This window comes from Apteryx mantelli, unplaced genomic scaffold (genome assembly GCF_036417845.1).
Source record: "Apteryx mantelli isolate bAptMan1 unplaced genomic scaffold, bAptMan1.hap1 HAP1_SCAFFOLD_39, whole genome shotgun sequence".
Classification (NCBI taxonomy): domain Eukaryota; kingdom Metazoa; phylum Chordata; class Aves; order Apterygiformes; family Apterygidae; genus Apteryx; species Apteryx mantelli.
Window position 1 is genome coordinate 1 of NW_027118744.1, and position 18,301 is coordinate 18,301.

General features: G+C 49.1%; 1 protein-coding gene across 1 annotated transcript; it reads right to left on the minus strand.

Moving 5' to 3' along the window:
• Positions 1-15,598: 15,598 nt before the first annotated feature.
• LOC136996418 (olfactory receptor 4E1-like) lies at positions 15,599-16,534 on the minus strand. The gene has a single exon (XM_067317341.1). It carries the CDS (start codon positions 16,532-16,534, stop codon positions 15,599-15,601), a length of 936 nt encoding a protein of 311 aa, XP_067173442.1.
• Positions 16,535-18,301: the final 1,767 nt, after the last annotated feature.

The following is an 18,301-nucleotide window of genomic DNA, read 5'->3' on the forward strand; positions in this document are numbered from 1 at the left end:
AGAGAATGTGTCATTCATCTTCAAAAAGGCCCAAAAGAATGATCAAGGGAACTAAAGCCTGTTTAACCACACTCTGGTGAGGAGTTTGTCATAGAGCATGTCCTGTTCAATCACGTTTGAGAGTACACAAAGGAGAAAGTGACTGGGAACAGACAGCATGGATTTACCTGGGGTAGATCATGCTCAACCAATCTCATTCACATCTGGAGTACTGTGTCCAGTTCTGGGCTCCCCAGTACAAGAGAGACATGGCACTACTGGAGAGAGTCCAGTGAAGGGCTACAAAGATGATTAGGGGACGGGAGCATCTCTCATATGAGGAAAGGCTGAGAGAGCTGGGCCTGTTTAGCCTGGAGAAGAGAAGGCTGAGAGGAGATCTTATCAATGTGTACAAGTATCTACAGGGAGGGTGTCAAGAGGATGGGACCAGACTCTTTTCAGTGGTGCCCAGTGACAGGACACAAGGCAATGGGCACAAGCTGAAACACAGGAAGTTCCATCTGAATATGAGGAGAAACTTCCTGACTGTGAGGGTGACAGAGCACTGGAAGAGGTTGCCCAGAGAGGTTGTGGAGTCTCCTTCTCTGGAGATATTTAAAACCCATCTGGACTCAATCCTGTACAATGTGCTCTAGGTGACCCTGCTTCCAGCCTCAACCATTCTGTGATTCTGTGATTCTGTGATTGCCTTCTATGATGAAATGACTGGATTTCTGGATGAGAGAAGAACAGTAGATGTTATCCACCTTGACTTCAGTAAGGCTTTTAACAGCATCTGCCACAATATTCTTGTACCCATAGTAGGTCCTTACCATCTAAACGGGTGGATAAGTAGGCTGGAAAAAAATGGTTGAATGTTCAGGCTCAGTAGGTCAAAATAAATGGGTTGCATTCTACCTACAGGCCAGTGACAAATGGAGTGCTGCAGGGTCCTAGGACCTGCCCTCTTTAACATCTTTTTAACAGTCTGGAGGAGCTGACAGAGGTCATAAAGTTTGCAGATGACACTAAACTGGGGCAACTGCTTGATGCACAGATGGTCAGGGCTGCCTTCTGGAGCACCTAGACAGGCTGGAGGAATGGGCTGACAGGAACCTCGGGAAGTCCAACCAGGACAAATGCACAGTTATGCACCTGGGATAGCCTAATCCCCCTGCAATGATACGTGCTTGGGACTGTCTGCCCAGGGAACAGGTAAACAAAAAAGGTCCTGGGAGACTGGAGGAACGTTAGGCAACACATGAGCCAACAGTGAGGAAGGCCAGAATCTTTCTGGGCTGTATGAACAGAAGTGTAGCCAGTAGATAAAGGGAAGTGACTATCCTTCTCTGCTCAGCACTCACTAGACCACATTCAGATACTGCATCCAGTTTCTTCCTCTCTTCCTTGCTTGCCTCTGCACCCAACCTCTAACACCCCAAACGCGACTAAGTGCCATTAGAACTGAGCAGACCTCATGACCGTTCCAAAGGTGGACCCATGCAACTGACTGTGACTTCCCACAGCCTTCTGGAGTCAGGTAGGCCGGATTAGCATTCCAAAATCCTGAAGCTGCATAGACCAGCAGGCTGCTATGAAGATGGCCTCCTGGGCCTGGGTAGACCTGCTCACCACTCTGAGGAAAGTCTCCCAGAGCTGGGGAGATCTGCTCACTACACTGAAATCCTGGAGCCAGGTGTGACGCGCCACTAGAGGGGCATCTGGGTTTCTTTTGGATTCCAGGGTTAGTTGTACTGAACTCGAGAGATCATCATTTGTCAAATGTGAGAATTTATTAAAGATAAGAGGCTATAACAAGGATAAGAGTATAGTAAAGCTGAAACTATAACAAAACTAAAAATATATATACATTTGAGCTCTACAGTTCAATCACGGATGCATGATACAATGACGACTCTTACCATTTCCTCGAGGGCCACCCCTCTGTTATAGTTTTCCCCAGATTCTCTAACAATGGGTGCACAGTACAGTGACTGCTCTCACCCCTTATGGGCCACCCTTCTGGTCTAATTTTCCCTGGTTTCTCCTCACCATGTTGTTGACATCAGGGGCATTCCCGCTGACCCTGATGGGTGGGTCCTGGGGTGCACAGGCCAGCTGAGGGTGGGTTCCAATTCACAACAAACATATGTGGCTTACTCTCTTTTATAGCCAGTCAAAACAATGCCAGCCCACAGGTATACAAAAGTAGTATATTAATAGCAGTGTGCATATCAACAGGTAGCCTCCTGCTCAGCCCACAACACTGTTCAGTGGGTAACAATGTGCCCATTACCAGGTCCTTCTGAGGGGAATGGCTCCACAGCACTGAGATGTTTATGGTGTGGGTCTGCGGTGTCACTTCTCCTTTGTCTGGACTTGTCAATCATGGGGTCGCTAGAAGGTGTGCATCCAGGCTGCAGCAACCCCACCGTGTCATGGCTCTGGTCATAGTGCACCTGGGCTTCCTTAACTCTTGGGGAACACCCCAGAGCAAACCCCTCTTCTATGGGCTGCAGCATCTGGAGTCCCACGCTTGCCTGTGTGGCGCCTGTCACCCAGTAGATTTGATGACAATTTCTAATTCCCAGAGCTCTGTAAACTAGCTGACCGCTCCAAAAAAAAAAACCAAGCTGAGTAGACTTTCTGGCTGCCCTGAAGATGGCCTCCTGAAGCTGGGTAGGTCAGCTGACTCTTCCAAAGTCCTGGAGCTGGATAGACCAATTGGCTGCTCTGCAGGCAGCCTCCCAGAGACGGTCAGACTGCCTGCCTGCTCCAATGAAAGCCTCCTGGACCTGGATAGAGTGTCTGGCTGCTGCCAAAGCAAACACAGCAGGCTGGCCACCACCAGGGAATTCCCCAACCATGTTTTGTTTCCTTGGGGGATTTTATTTTCTCTCCTCCTTTTTTCTTGCTTTCTTTGCTTTGTTTTCTCTTTTTTTTTAATTTTCTTTTTTTTTTCTTTTTTTTCTGTTTTCTCCTTGGTTTCATTTTGCCTTCCCCCAGCCTTCCCCTTTCTCCTGCCCCAGGCTCACTGGGAGACCCGCTTATTGCTTCACAAACAAAACAACACACTGTCCTACAGAAGGGAAAGGTGCTGTTTCTTAATCTACACTCTTTCTCTAATTGTTCAGTGTTTTCTTTTCTTTTCATTTCATTTCATTTCATTATTTTTCTCTGTTGCTGTTCCTTCACTTTGGGGCCCAGATGTTGCTTGGGGCTAAGGAAGAATCCCTGACCCCAGGCTGCCTGGCACCCTGAGGCAGCAGGGGGCCCAGGCAAGCTCTCGCCACCCCGCAGCCCTTCTCTCACTGCACAGGAGGAAGGCAGCTGTGGCTGCATGGGGCTGAACAGGTGTGGCTCACCAGGATCTGTGAGCTCTCCAGGGAAGGAGATTCCATGCATGTCATCTGCTTCTGTTCCCCCTACACACCCTCTGGCCATCAAGCACTCTGGGAGACATGCTTATTACCAAGCCCAGAACATGTGGGAAGGAAAGAAAAGATAAAAGAGAGTGGTACTTGACCCCAATGCCTCCCCCTTGCTCAGCCTTCTCCCAACCCACCACAGGAGTAGGGTAGCACCAGGCTCAGGGGCAGGGCAGGCAGTTTGGCATGGAGACAAGTTCTACCCAGCGCATGAGTCTTAAGCATCAGGGGCCAGGCCTGCCCACCTGCTGAAACTGTGTGGAAATGGCTGGCTGGCTGCCACCTGCACTCGTCCATTTGCCGTGGCAGAGCCAGTAGAGCGACACCGGGTCTACCCCACACCCTGCAGAGAGTGAGGGGCATGCTAGAGCTGGACACAGTGACCATCACACTAGGGGAGGCTGAGGGTGGCAGCTGACTTTTCAAGCTCTGAGGTCAACTAGCCCCTGAGCAGGGGAGGTAAAGAATAAAAATAAGGTGGGAGCTGGACCCCTCCTGATGCAAGAAGGGGCCTCCTGCTTGCACCCTCCCCCTCCACCACTGCAGCCCTCACCACCACTGGTGGCAGGGAGGGTTGGCACTGGAGGAACTGAGGGGAAGGCCACCCAGCTACCCAGCATGTGCTGGCAGCCAAACCCCCACCCTGCCTCGGATGACCAGCAAAATCTTGTGTCAAGGACCAGGCCTCCTATATACAAAACCCTGAGCTAGCGCTGTCCCCCAGGGGTCAGTTCTGGTTCCAATCTTGTTCAACTTCTTCATCAATGACCTGGATAAAGGGAAAGAGTGCACCCTCAGCAAGTTTGCTGATGATACAAAACTGGGAGGAGTGAGTGATACCCCAGAAGCCTGTGCTGCCATTCAGAGAGACCTGGACAGGCTGGAGAGCTGGGCGGAGAGGAACCTCCTGAAGTTCAACAAAGGCAAGTGCAGGGTCCTGCCCCTAGGGAGGACTAACCCCATGCACCAGTACAGGTTGGGGGTTGACCTGCTGGAAAGCAGCTCTGCAGAGAAGGACCTGGGAGTGCTGGTGGACACCAGGTTGACCATGAGGCAGCAATGTGCCTGGTGGTCAATGGTATCCTGGAGTGTATGAGGAAGAGTGTTGCCAGCAGGCCGAGGGAGATGATCCTTCCCCTCTACTCAGCCCTGCTGAGGCCACAGCTGGACTACTGCATCCAGTTCTGGGCTCCCCAGAACAAGAGAGACATAGAACAACTGGAATGAGTCCAGCAAAGGGCTACTAAAATGATTAAGGGACTGGAGCATCTCTCATATGGGGAAAGACTGAGAGAGCTGGGCCTATTTAGCCTGGAGAAGACTGAGAGGGGATCTTATTAATGTATACAAATATCTAAAGGGAGGGTGTCAAGAGGATGGGGCCAGACTCTTTTCAGTGGTCCCCAGCAACAGGACAAGAGGCAACGGGCACAACCTGAAACACAGAAAGTTCCATCTGAACATGAGAAAAAACTTCTTGACTGTGAGGGTGACAAAGCACTGGAACAGGTTGCCCAGAGAGGTTGTGGAGTTTCCTTCTCTGGAGATGTTCAAAACCCACCTGGACACGATCCTGTGCAACGTGCTCTAGGTGACCCTGCTTGAGCAGGGAGGTTGGACATAGACGATCTGCAGAGGTCCCTTCCAACCTCAACCATTCTGCAATTCTGACCCAGAATCAGGTCATCTATGAATGATTTAGAAGCAGATTCTCCACTAACACGTGGATCTCAATGAGTGAAAGGTCATGCCACATCTGTCTGCACTCCAGTCCCAACAATGAGCAGCACATCACACTGAGGAGTGACTATCCTTCTCTGCTCAGCACTCACTAGACCACATTCAGATACTGCATCCAGTTTTGTGCCTTCAATGAAAGAAAGACATCAATAAACTGGAGTGAGTTCAGCAGAGGGCCATCAAGACAGTAAGGGGCTGGAGTACCTGCGCTCTGAGAAGAGGTTAGGGAGCTGGGCCTGGCTAGGCTCAGCTTGGAGAAGGGAAGGCTTCGGGGGCACGTCATAGCATTCCTCCATTGCAAGCTTACCATGAATAAAGAGCCAGGCTCCTCACAGTGATTCATGGCAGAAGAATGAGAGAAAATGGACATGAGCTCAACCAAGAACTGAACAAAGCTTTGGAACAAGGGCCAAGAGAGGATGTGCTATCTCTTACTCCGCTGGTTTTCCAGATCCAACTGGACAAAGGTCTGAGAAACTTGGTGTGGATTCAGTGTTGACTTGGCTTTGAGCAGACGGTTGGACTAAAGCCCTCCCAAGGTCCCTTCTGACCTGAAGGACTCTGTGATTCTCTGATCTCTGGTGGTAGCTACTGCAGTTCTTATACTCATGAATTTCTCCTCTGCATCTGGGGGGAAGAGGTTTAATTCCGAATGACTTTTTTCTTCAGAATGGGCCCATCAGATTAAGAAGACTTCCTCACAGCCCTCAACACCATGCCAAATGAGTGTGATGAGAAACCAAATGAGAAAGTCAAGGCATGAGCGTAATTGAGTTATGATGCCTTCTGGAGCATTGGTGGAGGACTGAGCTGGATAAAGAGACCAAGCAAAATCCCATCTGGCCAGCTTCTTGGCCTCTGCACTGACCTAACAGCAAATCATCTCTGGAGAGAGAGGTAGTGAAGTGACAAAATCATTCCCAGCACAGTCTAGAACCCTTGCAGTGTGGATGGTCAGGAAAACTGGACTCCAGCGCAAAACAGGGAATGATCCATAGTGACAAATTGAACATATCCGTACATTCTAGTATGCCTAAGATCCTTTGCGGATCCAGTAAAATCCAGAAGTATTTAAAGACTATTAAGGGTTAAGTAGGTTAATTTCATCACTATTTTCCTCACTGAAATCAATAAAAGAAATATGAATGGAGATTTACAGGAAGAAGTACTTCTCTTTGGCACCTGAAAAATGCTGTGTGCCTAGAGGTGCTTACATTTTCTACTGAATGTAGTGCTGAGTCTGGTGTTAGGTGTCTTAAAGCGTACTTCAGGAAGGACAAATGCAAAGTCCTGACCTTGGGAAGGAAGAATCCCTCCCACAATACAGGCATGAGACTGCCTGCCTGTGGAGCTGCTCTGCAGAAAAGGGACGGGGCGATCCTGGCCAAGCGTGAGCTGAACGTGAGCCCGCAGTGTACTGCGGCAGCAAAGAAGGCCAACAGTGTGCAGGGCTGTATTAAGAGAAGCAAAGCCAGGAGACCAAGGGAAGTGATTATCCACCTCTATTCAGTACTTGCTAGTCTCTGTCTAGATACTGCATCCAGTTTTGCTCTCTCTCTCTCTCTCACACACACACACACACACACACACACACACACACCCCTCCATACAGGGGGAGATGTGGAGAAACTTGGACAAGTGCAGTGGAAGGCTACCCAGATGGTCTAGGGCTGGAGCACATGTCCTGTGAGGAGAGGCTGAGGAGGCTGGGATTGTTCAGCCTGGAGAAGGGAAGGCTTCAGGGGAACCTAACAGCAGCCTTTGAATGCTTACCAAGAGGTCACCAAGAAGACAGAGCCAGGCTCTTTATCACGGTGCATGGTGGAGGATGAGATACAATGGGTAGAAGCCACTTTTGAGCTCCTCACTGGTGGGAGGGGCAGCTGTTCTTCAGCTCTCCAGACCCCTTGGATGTAGCTGTACACCCATAGGCCAGAGGGTGATCAACTGCTGTGTTCCAAAGCAGCACCCCCAGGTGCCTCCAGCGCATGTGGCTGGCTCATGAGAAAAGGGTAGGGCAGCTGCCAAGGGTAGGTAGGAGCAGCTCCTAAACTGGTTATTTTGAAAAACCTTTTTCTTTCCCATTTGGTGCAGGAGTCTCCCAGCAGCTCTCTGGCAGCTCCACAAGTCTGTGCCAGATATCAGGAAACATGGAGACCCAGAGCCAGTGGCAGGTTCCAGCAGCTGTTGCCCACTTGTGAGAGAGTTAAGCTGGACACCGCAGCGTGGGAAAGCCCAATGCCAGTTCCAGTTCGTGCCATTTGAATGCAGATGGTTGGTGGTGCCCTGTGCATCTCCACCAGCTACCAAAGGCTTCAAGGACCTTGACTGGTTCCCTGTCACAGGGAATGTGGCAGTGCTGGTGCTCAGGCCAGAGCAGTAATCTCTCCTGCATGCCGATCCATAGCCACACACACAGTCTGCTGAGGTGTTCCGGGAACCCTCTGGCGGGTCAGTGCTTCTCTGCTCCCTGTCATGGGAGTGTAGGGGTGCCAATGCTCATGCTGTAGTGGGCACTCTCTTGGAGATGCTGATCCACACCCATATGCAGTGCCTGCTGCTGGTCTGTCCTCAGTAGCTATGCTGGCCACCTGAGCTGGCTCAGGACTTGAACGTTGATTTCCCTGATCGATGAGGCCACTTGGGTTGTGTCAGAGAGGACTGCCAGCAGGTCAGCTCCTCTTTGCTCACTGTCACAGAGGGCTTGGGGCTGTGGCGTGTTCAGGTAGGGTAGTGTCCTCTCCAGTTTGCTTCCTGTCATATTCAAGGTGCTACCCACTGGAGCAAGGGTGGGGCAGGCAGGTACCCTCCCGCTTTCCTCAGGCTTTGTCACTGAACCAAGCTTTCTGATTCTGGAGGGAGATCCACTGAACCTGCACCAGGCAGTAGCCAGGTTTCTAAGCAGGGCTTTCCACTTCCACCTCAGCAGATGACCATGTCCCTCTATTCAACATATATAAAGCTTAAAATCCCAGGCTAGGAAGCACATTTGAGTGACATGAAGACCTCCCTTAGGCATCTCTGCACTCTCTGAATCCAAATGTTTCTGTAAGGCTTGGGGTGGAGTTCATCTGGGGCCCACATTTGTATTATAGACAGTTGGCTAATGCCATCATCAAGCAGGAAGTGAGAGATCTGGTTCCAGGAAATGTTCTGCTGCAGGGAGCTGCAGCTCACAGATGCCATGTCTCAAAACAGTAACACATGGAGGGGGTATTTGATAAATAGCCACATAAATAGAAATTATTAAATTTGGTTGACCTAATCCCACTCCTAAAATTAGGCAGGATGAATTCCAACCATGGAAAAGATCTAAAATAAGCCAAAGGTAATCCACTCTGAACTACCTCACCTTCTCTTGGCATGGTTATCCTCAGAAAGTCTGAGCCCTCAGAGCCCTGGCTGTAGAAGCATTGTAGGAACATGCCTGTGACTTGTGCCTCTGTGTGTTGGTGGGGGTATGGCACTTGGAGTGCCATAGTGTTATGCCAGTGTGCATCACACAAAGATTTGGCGGGGGGGCGGGGGGGGGGGGGAGGGAAGCACTGTTCTGAAAACTTTATGTAAGAGGTTAAATATTGAGAAGTTGCAGCTAATTTGTGAAATAAGAGACTGGCAGGAATAAAATTAAAGAATTTTAGTTTATCATCATCATCAAGAAGAAGAAGAAGAAAAAGAAGAATTCTATTAGAACATTGTGCTGTTCTTGTAGTGGTAGTAGCACTAATTCCAAGACTTCCTTGAGAGCTTCTGATTTTTTTCTTTGGCTCCAGGCTTCATTCTGCTTAGATCCTGAAAGGACTACCTCAAACCTCTACAACCTCCTCTCTGCCCAGCTCTTTTTTCCCCAGGACACTTCCTCATCACTTTATCACACTGTCTACCCTTTATTTTTAAGTTGAGTAAAGTTACAGTAATCCCTCACAAAGCCTTCCCTACGGAAGTCTTCTCTACATACTGATCTGATTTATATCACCTCATATTATGTACCGCTCCATCCTCCTTCCATGGAGCTCCATTGGATGTTTATTTCATGCCCATTTGCCTTCACAACCTTTTTGTACTGCAAGCATACTGAATGACTTCTGAAGTAAACCATGTATCCCACAACACCCCTTTCCAAGAGCAGGGTGTGATTCTTCCATTCTTGGTCCAGAAAATGTGTAAAGCTTCACAGAATCACAGAATGGTTGAGGTTGGAAGGGACCTCTGGAGATCATCTAGTCCAACCTCCCTGCTCAAGCAGGGTCACCTAGAGCACGTTGCACAGGATCGTGTCCAGGTGGGTTTTGAACATCTCCAGAGAAGGAAACTCCACAACCTCTCTGGGCAACCTGTTCCAGTGATCTGTCACCCTCACAGTTAAAGATTTTTCCTCATGTTCAGACGGAACTTTCTGTGTTTCAGTTTGTGCCCATTGCCTCATGTTCTGTCACTGGGCATCCCTGAAAAAGAGTCTGGCTCCATCCTCTTGACACCCTCCCTTCAGCTATATATATGCACTGGTAAGGTCCCCTCTCAGTCTTCTCTTCTCCAGGCTGAACAGGCCCAGCTCTCTCAGCCTTTCCTCATATGAGAGATGCTCCAGTCCCTTAATCATCTTTGTAGCCCTTTGCTGGACTCATTCCAGTTGCTCTATGCCTCTCTTGTATTGGGGAGCCCAGAACTGGACACTGTACTCCAGCTGTGGCCTCAGCAGAGCTGAGTAGAAGGGGAGGATCACCTCCCTCGACCTGCTGGCAATGCTACCTGCTCCTAATGATGCTCAGGATACCATTGGCTGCCTTTGCCACCAGGCACATTGCTGGCTCACGGTCCACCAGCACTCCCAGGTCCTTCTCTGCAGAGCTGCTTTCCAGCAGGTCAACCCCCAGCCTGTACTGGTGCATGGGGTTATTCCTCCCCAGGTGCAGGACCCTGCACTTCCCTTGGCTGAACTTCATGAGGTTCCTCTCTGCCCATCTCTCCAGCCTGTCGAGGTCCCTGTGAATAGCAGCGTGGCACCTTGAGTAGGCAATGCCAATGTTATCAGCATGACCAATACAAGGCATGGTTCCCCATCCTGAAGTACATATCTAAAATGGGTCAGACAAAGGGTGATCTCAGAACTCAGAACCCACCCCTTGAATCCTCAGATGGCATGGACACTGCTGATTTCCCTCTTTAGAGATTGTCAGAGGTTGGATCCACTTCTATGGAGAGAAGTCTTGCCCTGAAGCCTCAGGCCTGTGGATATCTTAGATGGTTCTTCTTGGCAGCCCCCTCAGTGCCTGTTTTAGCATATTTGATGCTTTTCCATGACTCCTCTTCCCCTCGTGCCCCCCCCCCCCACACACACACGTGCAGAAATCATGAAAATGCAAGCATTTCATAAAAGATAGTCATAAAGACCCTTATTAGAACCAATGTCCCCTCCTAAGATCTCTGGAGGAAGCTAGAAAGGTTGTAATAAGCACCAGAAAATGCCAGGAAGCCCAAGGTTTCTTCTGAAGGGTCAGTGGGTCACAGCCGAGAGGCAGTGTTTGCCACTATGTAGGGCTGGGATAGAGGGTCGAGGGGAAGGTGGGGAGAAAGGCAATGGTGGATGAGGGCTTCAGTACATCCTCAACACACGTCTGAGCCAAGATAGTTAAAGGAGGTTACGTGTGTGGGTAGAGGAGGAGAAGCTGAGTGCTGGGAACATGGTGGGGCTGAAGGCCTCTCACCACATTAGGGATGACAGAGACATTTCCATCTTGTGTGTATGCCTTAGCCTGGGAGATGGGGAATGCATGCTGCTAGGGTGTGGGTGGACAGAGCTCAATCATGCCCAAAGAGATGGCCTTTCTCTTTTTCTCTCCTTCATGCTCCACACTTGTCTGGACCTCAGGAAACACCCATGAGCCTGGAGGATCTATGAACCTCCTGGAGTGAGGTCCCACTACAGCAGGAAAAGCAGGAACATTACTGGGGCTCGTAGGAGTGCAGGAAAAGAGCTGTGTGCATGTAGGAATGTGGCTGATATACAGGCAGGATGGAGAACACAGAGCATGCGGTGGTCATGTTTAAGAAGAAGGACGTGCAGTTCACTGCTGGGATATAGTATGAATTTGAGGACACAAGCAAGTTTGGGACTGGGATATCTTAGGTGACTGAGGAGCATTAGCAGGACTTTGAAAGAAGCCAAATGGCTTGCTGGGGAGCTCAGACATCAGCAAATTGCAGAAGCCCATAGCTTTGTTTTTCAAGCAACACCCAATGGGGATGGAGACAGCGCTGTAAAGTGAGGGAGACCTAGAGTGAAAAAAAGTCAAAGTAAGGTGAGCAACTGGGACAATCGCCTTGATCATCCATACTGGCTCACCAATCTCATTCTTGTCCTTCCTGTGTTTAGGAAGGACTTCCATGAACGTTTGCTCCAAAACCTTCCCAGGAACTGAGGTAAGGCTGACAGGCCTATAGTTCCCTGGATCTCCCTTGATGCCCTTCTTTCAAATGGGTATGACATGGGCCTTTTGGCAATCATCAGAAACCTTCCTGATCACTCTTGTCTTTCCAAGACGATTGAGGGTGGGCTTGCAATGACATCAGCCAGCTGTCCAGCACATGCAGAGCCATCACGTCTGGTCCCATGGGATTGGCACATATGCCTTCTTTCACAATCCCCTTGGCTCCTTCATTGTCCCAGGATGCTACATCAAGGGGAAAGAAGATAGACAAGCAGAGAGTTAATGCAACAGATTCCCAGATCAAGTCACTAACAAGCAGCTAACTTCATCCATCTGCACAGCCCTCCCTTTCATGCTCTCTCAGCTGCCTCCCCTGCCTCTTTCCCCATACCATAAGGAGTTTGGAGCTCCCCACTGCCCATATCCACTCACACACAACCCCCTGTTCCCCAAAGCCTTCCCCTGCACTGGTCAGTAGAGAAGAAACACCAAGCCAGAAAGGGAAAGGCTTGGGGACTTTCCTCCTTCTGTGGCCTTCCAGCCACTGGCACAGAGTCTTCATTCAGCATCCTACTCTCACTGGCTTCCACAGAAAAACCCAAAGAGGCAATGGTCAAGTTACCATTCTGTGATTGAACCTGAGGCTTCATTTGGAAGGCTTTCTTCCCTTCTTGTCATACTCATATTCTATACTCATACTGTCTGGTCTGTGGTCTCAACCGCGAGGACTCCTGACACATTTTCCTGTGGAAATTCCTTTTCTACCTGAAGGAAAATAAAGGTGTGTGTGTGTGGAGGGAAGGTTCATTTTTGAAACCCAAACTGACTGATCATTCCAAGGGAACAGTCAGGAGCCTAAAACTCTGCTGTCTGCAGGTTAAGCCATTGTTCGCACTTTGGCTGTCACAAAGGAATGAGACATTCTGGCTGGCTTCAAGCTCTGTGTGATGCCACTGCAAAGGTGTTAAAGAGAAAGAGCCCTGATCTGGAGACTTTCCATGGAAAAGAAAGCCATTCACAGGTTGTGCCAGGAAAGACTGCAAAGCAAACTTCTCTCAAGCCACTTGCAGCATCATTACATTCTCTCCCCAAGACCCGCTGCTCCCTCCTCCACCTGCCAGCACCCCACTCCAGCTCTTTCAGCAGCCTTTCAGCAGTGAACTGATGCGTCTCTGCTGAATATGACAACAATCACGGCTGTGACATCCCAGTGCACCTGCTGCAGGGCTGCAGCTGGACACAGCCAACCCTGACAGCACTAGCTCAGAGCCACCCCAAAGGCCATCAGTGCCAAAGGAAGCAAGGACCAGAAGATGTTTCTGAAGTGCTGCAGCACTGGGTATCAGAACAGAGAGCTGACTCAATACTGAAGAGCCCTGCCAGGACTGAATCTGAAATGCCAGAGCAGGGCCCCAGCCTGGCGCACAGCATCCCCCCTCTGCCATGGAACGCCCTGTGCGCTGGCTGGACGTGAGGGTCGGGGCTCAGCCCAAGTGCTCAGCACAGCACTGTGCAGTGCAGCCAACTTGCAGAGACTCTTCACCTCCCCTAGCCTGGAGGGGAACTGCCCCACCACCTGCGGAGGCCTGTCCCTGTTCCTCAGGGCCCTTCCCTGCCCAGGGCACCAGCCCAGACCTACCCCAGAGCAGATCCCTGTCCTGCCTGCACCCACCAGGGCACTGTGGAGGCCCTACCGGCTGCCTACACTGGGAAGCTGTGGAGGAGCCCCCTGATATCACAGGCCCTGGCATCATGGGGGCCATTTCTGTTCGCCATTGCTTGGCAATGGTAGATGATTGGAGCTGTGCCCGTCTCCACCCTCCCTGCTGCTGGGGGGCCTGGGGTGTAACCCTGCCCCATGGAGGATGAGGGAGTGTGTGGCACTCCCCTCCCCACCCCACCCCAGGACTCCCTGGGCAGGGACCCAAAGAGTAGAGGAAGGAGTTGGGCGAGATGGGGCAGGCATGGAGTGCACACCCCTTCCCACAACAAGCACTGTCCCCATAGGCCTGTGAACCCCTCCTACCCTTCTGGGCCTAGAACTTGTCTGCTTCACTGACTGGTTCAGGCCCATGGGCATGAGCTGACGCAGTGATGAGTTCCTAGTTTGCTTCTCCTCCTTGGGTCATGCTGACTTTCAAAGGACAGCTGTGTCCATAACGGACATGGTAGGGATGCAGCCACCTGCAGCATGCGCAGACTTTGTACCTGCCCTCCTGCTGGCAATGAGATCATTACATGTGCCCTCCTGACAGAGGCAGACACTGAGGCTTGCACCCCCCCACCAGATTGTTGTTAATTTGGATGTGCGCTGCTTGTTCATGAAGCAGAAAAAACTCAGTGAAAGATTTACAACAGGACTTGGAGGAACTAGCTATTCTAACCAGTTGTAATTCATATGATGGAGGCAGAGCAAGAGTGGGAATTAAATGGTGGCAGGGCAGGGACCAGTCCCTACCCCGTATAAGTAGACTGTGAGCTCTTTGAAAGTATGGGGTCAGCACAGCTGGCTCATGAATTGCTCCAGCTCTAGGGTGAGGTGGTGTAGACTTACAGCAGTACCAGAGCAAGGGAAATCTCTCACTCACATACAAAGTGCTTTAATGTGCTACATGAAATACAGCTGAGAAGGGCTGGGAGTTGGCAGAAGCTAGTCTGGCCTCCAAAGTACCTTTTGACACTGTAAAAGCATCTGTGCTGGATTTTTGTTCTTGATCAAGAGACAAAAAAACTCTTTACCTCCTTCAGCATAACCCAAGAGGTTCTCAGGAGCCCCGTAAATCTGCAGCATTGCATAGAGATCTGGCTGTGTGAGGATATAACGCCCCATTCTCTCTCAGTATTTTCTTTAGCCTAAATTAGCCACAAATTAGGAGCAGTGGGGAGCAGTGGGAGGCTGCTGAACTTTAGTCATTTGCCCATCAGACGGGTTCTCTTCCTGCTGATTTCCTGTGGACAGCAAAGGAAGGCCACTGGCTGTGAGGGCAGTATTCTGTGTTTTCTTATGTCTCTTGATGAAGGAGGCTGTTTTGCAAGAGTAAGCATTAACATTGGTCAGCTACCTCAGTCTAAAAGCATGCAAGCAAAACCCCACTACGGTCCTTGGCAATTTGTCACAGGAGGAATCTGTGTCATGCTTTTGCCCCAGAGAGGAGTATGCCTGTGGCCCAGAGGACAAGGACTATGAGCTTCCTCAGCTGATGCTACTGTACCATCATCTATTGGCATAGCATGTGTCTATTTGCTCTTTTCCCTGATGGCAGTGGAGACTTGGGAGTTTCTGTCTCTCCTCACTCCTTGTTCCAAATCATAAGCTGCACCCTAAGTCATGCTAACACATTTGTGCAGCCATATGGAAAATAGATAAGTAGATGTATCTAAGCTAAAAGTATCATTTGATTCAGACACCCTGCTGAAAATGGGCAAAGAGCTCAAATCTGCCTTCACCTGCTTATTTAGCAACATCCTGAGTAAAGAAAATATCTGTCCTGCTGCATACAAGGAAAAGAGGGGCAGTAGGGTTTGGGGTAAAAATATCTGTCTGCACAAAACCTGTACATCCATGAAATCCTTATCTGAGTGAGGACAAGTTTGAAACTCTCAAATTCAGGCTAACCACACAGGCCAGAAGAAGAAACTGAACAAGTAGTCTTGTGTTTGCTAAAGCATTAACTTCTTCTAGTAGTACTTAGGGTGAAGGGATAAATTTCCTTTGAATGGAAGAAGTGTTACTGCAAAATATGCTTAGGCTGCTTAGATTAACAGCCCAAAGGAGCTGGGTTCTTAGAGGATAATAATCTAGAATATCCTTGGCATTTCTATTTCAAAACTTTCCCTCTGATAAATGAGCTTAAAGCATCCCTCAAAGAACTTGTTGTGGATGAGAGCCAGTGCCATTGTTTGATTTCAGCTCAGTGCTAAGGGTGCAGAGAAGACAAAATCCGAAGATACATGCCCTGGAGGGAGGGGATAGGGACAGACAATACCCGGGGATTGGCAGCCTTCCGTTCACTCCCAACAGTGTCACTTGTCTTGGGAATCAATCTGCCTCCTGCACAGCTTTCTCAAAGCATTTTTCATGTCCTCATTCCTAAAGGTATAGATAATGGGGTTTAACAGAGGGGTGATGGCCGTGAAGAAAACTGACACGACTTTGTCTGCAGGTAAAGTCTTGGCTGGCCTGAGATAGATGAAAATGCAGTGTCCCAGGAAAAGTGTCACCACCGTCAGGTGAGCAGCACAGGTAGATAATGCCTTGTGTTGCCCTTCCGAGAGATGGTTCCTCAGTGAGACCAAGATGACCACATAGGAAGTCACCAGCACCAGGAAGCAGACCACAGAGATGAGGCCTGAGTTGGCAACAATGAGCATTTCTAAGACATGGGTGTTTGTGCAGGCCAACCTAATGACCAAGGGGACGTCACAAAAGAAGTTGTCAATAGCACTGGGACCACAGTATGGGAGATTGAGGGTCAGGGCAGTGAGGGACATAGAATGTACCAGCCCTCCCATCCACATGACCGTGGCCAGCTGGAGGCACATCTTCCGGCTCATGATGGTGCCATAACGCATGGGGTTGCAGATGGCTATGCAGCGATCATAGGCCATGATGGTGAGGAGAAAGATCTCTGTGCAGGCAAAGAGGTGGAGGAAGAACATCTGTGCCACGCACTCCTCAAAGGAGATGCTCTTCTTGTCCACCAGGAAGTCAGCCAGCATCTTGGGCATCACCACTGAGGAGTGGCAGACGTCAATGACAGAGAGGTTGCTGAGGAAGAAGTACATGGGACTGTGCAGACGCTGGTCATGCACAATCATGAAGATGATGAGCATGTTGCCCAAAATAATCAGCATGTAGATGACCATGAAGATGGTGAAGAGGGTCAGCTCTACAGCATGGTTGGTGGTGAGGCCCGAGAGGAAGAACTCACTCACTGTAGTGTGATTCTGCCACGCCATGTTTATTGCTGCGTTGCACCTAGGAGAAAGGACACAGTGAAAGGTGAATTAAATTTATGGTATGAGAGGACAGAACATGATGACAATCATACAAACTTGAGACATATGGCGGAATAAAGACAGAACAGGGTAAAGCCTAGTAGTTTTACCCAAAAGGTGATGCCTAATATTGGCAGAGGCATTCAAGTTTGAAGGACAAGCGAGTACTGGAACAGGTTTTCAGGGGAGACTGTGAGATTTCTTCAGTTTCCAGACAATGCAATGCAAGCTGACTTACTTCTCTGACTTACTCAGGAGCTATCAGGTAGCAGGAAGATTTGCCTCCTGGCAGAATGTATCTCAGGATCCATCTTTCCTGATTTCAGGTGTCTAGTTTAAGCTACCTGTCTGCAATTGTCAGACATAAAATGGATGAATCTGTGCCTGCAGTTATTCCTCTTCCTTCACTGTAGAGGAAACCAAATGATTAGTGGAAGACTTCTGTGTTGGGCATTGCAGTTTAGTGAGATGACATCTGAATAGACTTCAGTGAAGTCAGTGCTAACGTCTTCATAGATCTCATAGACTAGGGATTTAGGCTTTCACTAAAAGATCATTTTTAAGACCCTAGATACTTGTTGCTGCTATTTGCTAAGTCTTGCCTGGTTTTCCAACCTCCTCCCAAAAGTAAGAGCACCCAGCACAGTCTCTGAGAGTGGCATGACACCTTCTTTTCCTGCTAGATAGCTTTCTGCAAATTCATTTGAGTGTGGTGTTCACTTTCCCAGCTGCGACCTTGCTTGGGGAGAACAGATTCACCTGTTTTTCAGTCAGGAACCAGTCAGAAACCTTAGCTGCTTGATATCTGATGTATTTACAAGGGATCAAGCAATGCAACACCTGCGGTCACGAATTCAGTAACCTTGAATATCTCTGCCCATTCCATATTCCAGTGTTCCTGTGATTTTATTTTCATTTTGAAATGAAAATTTAAAAATTTTGGCAAACTAATTAAAAGTACACATGCACAAACACAAAATCTTGTCTTTGGAATAGGAGTGAGACGAGAGGACATCAAATAGGAACCCTGTCCAACAAAGGAGAAAGCTTGTTTGCAGTGCATGGTTCAAGGTGGTCATGCAACAAAAATAATGATGTGGGAAATGGCAGGACTTCTCAAAGTTCCCCACCTTGCTAAAATGAAGCCATCTCTGAGCATGAACCCAGAGTTCTTGTATTTGGAAATCAATGTCACTGTGGTTTCCTTGCTGCTGACATGCTGAGCTTCTGAGAACAGGGCTAACCAAGCACCTGAACGATAGCTACATTTCTAACAGCATGTGGACGCTCCAGAAATGGCTGAATACCCCAAAAGTGGTCTGCAGCTGTTACAAGTGGAGCCACAAGCCTGTAAAATGTAGATTCACATTAGTATTTTTGCCTGTTACAGCTCCCATGACTAGCATTTTCACAGGGCTCTAAAGTTGCCAAGGACATGCATAGAGGCTCCTGTCTTCATTTGGAGTCTGCTGAGAGACAGATACTGATGTCTCCAAAGACACCTGGTAGAATCAGATGCCTGATTTCCTCCTGTACTCAAGGTCTTACAAAAATAACTGAAAAGCAACCAAACAGAAGTGTTGTTCTCCTTCCAGTCAATATCTCAGCCCCTTCTCCCTGCAACAAACCCAAAAGGAAACAGAGTAGGGAGGAAAAGTGAGCTTACTTATGTAGTTTCCAGTGGTGTCCGGAAAAAGAATGATTGTGAGTTGAATTCCAGTGTTTTTT

Excerpts from the sequence above, each read along its gene's own strand:
- LOC136996418 (XM_067317341.1), bottom strand. The coding sequence starts at position 16,534 with ATGGCGTGGCAGAATCACACTACAGTGAGTGAGTTCTTCCTCTCGGGC.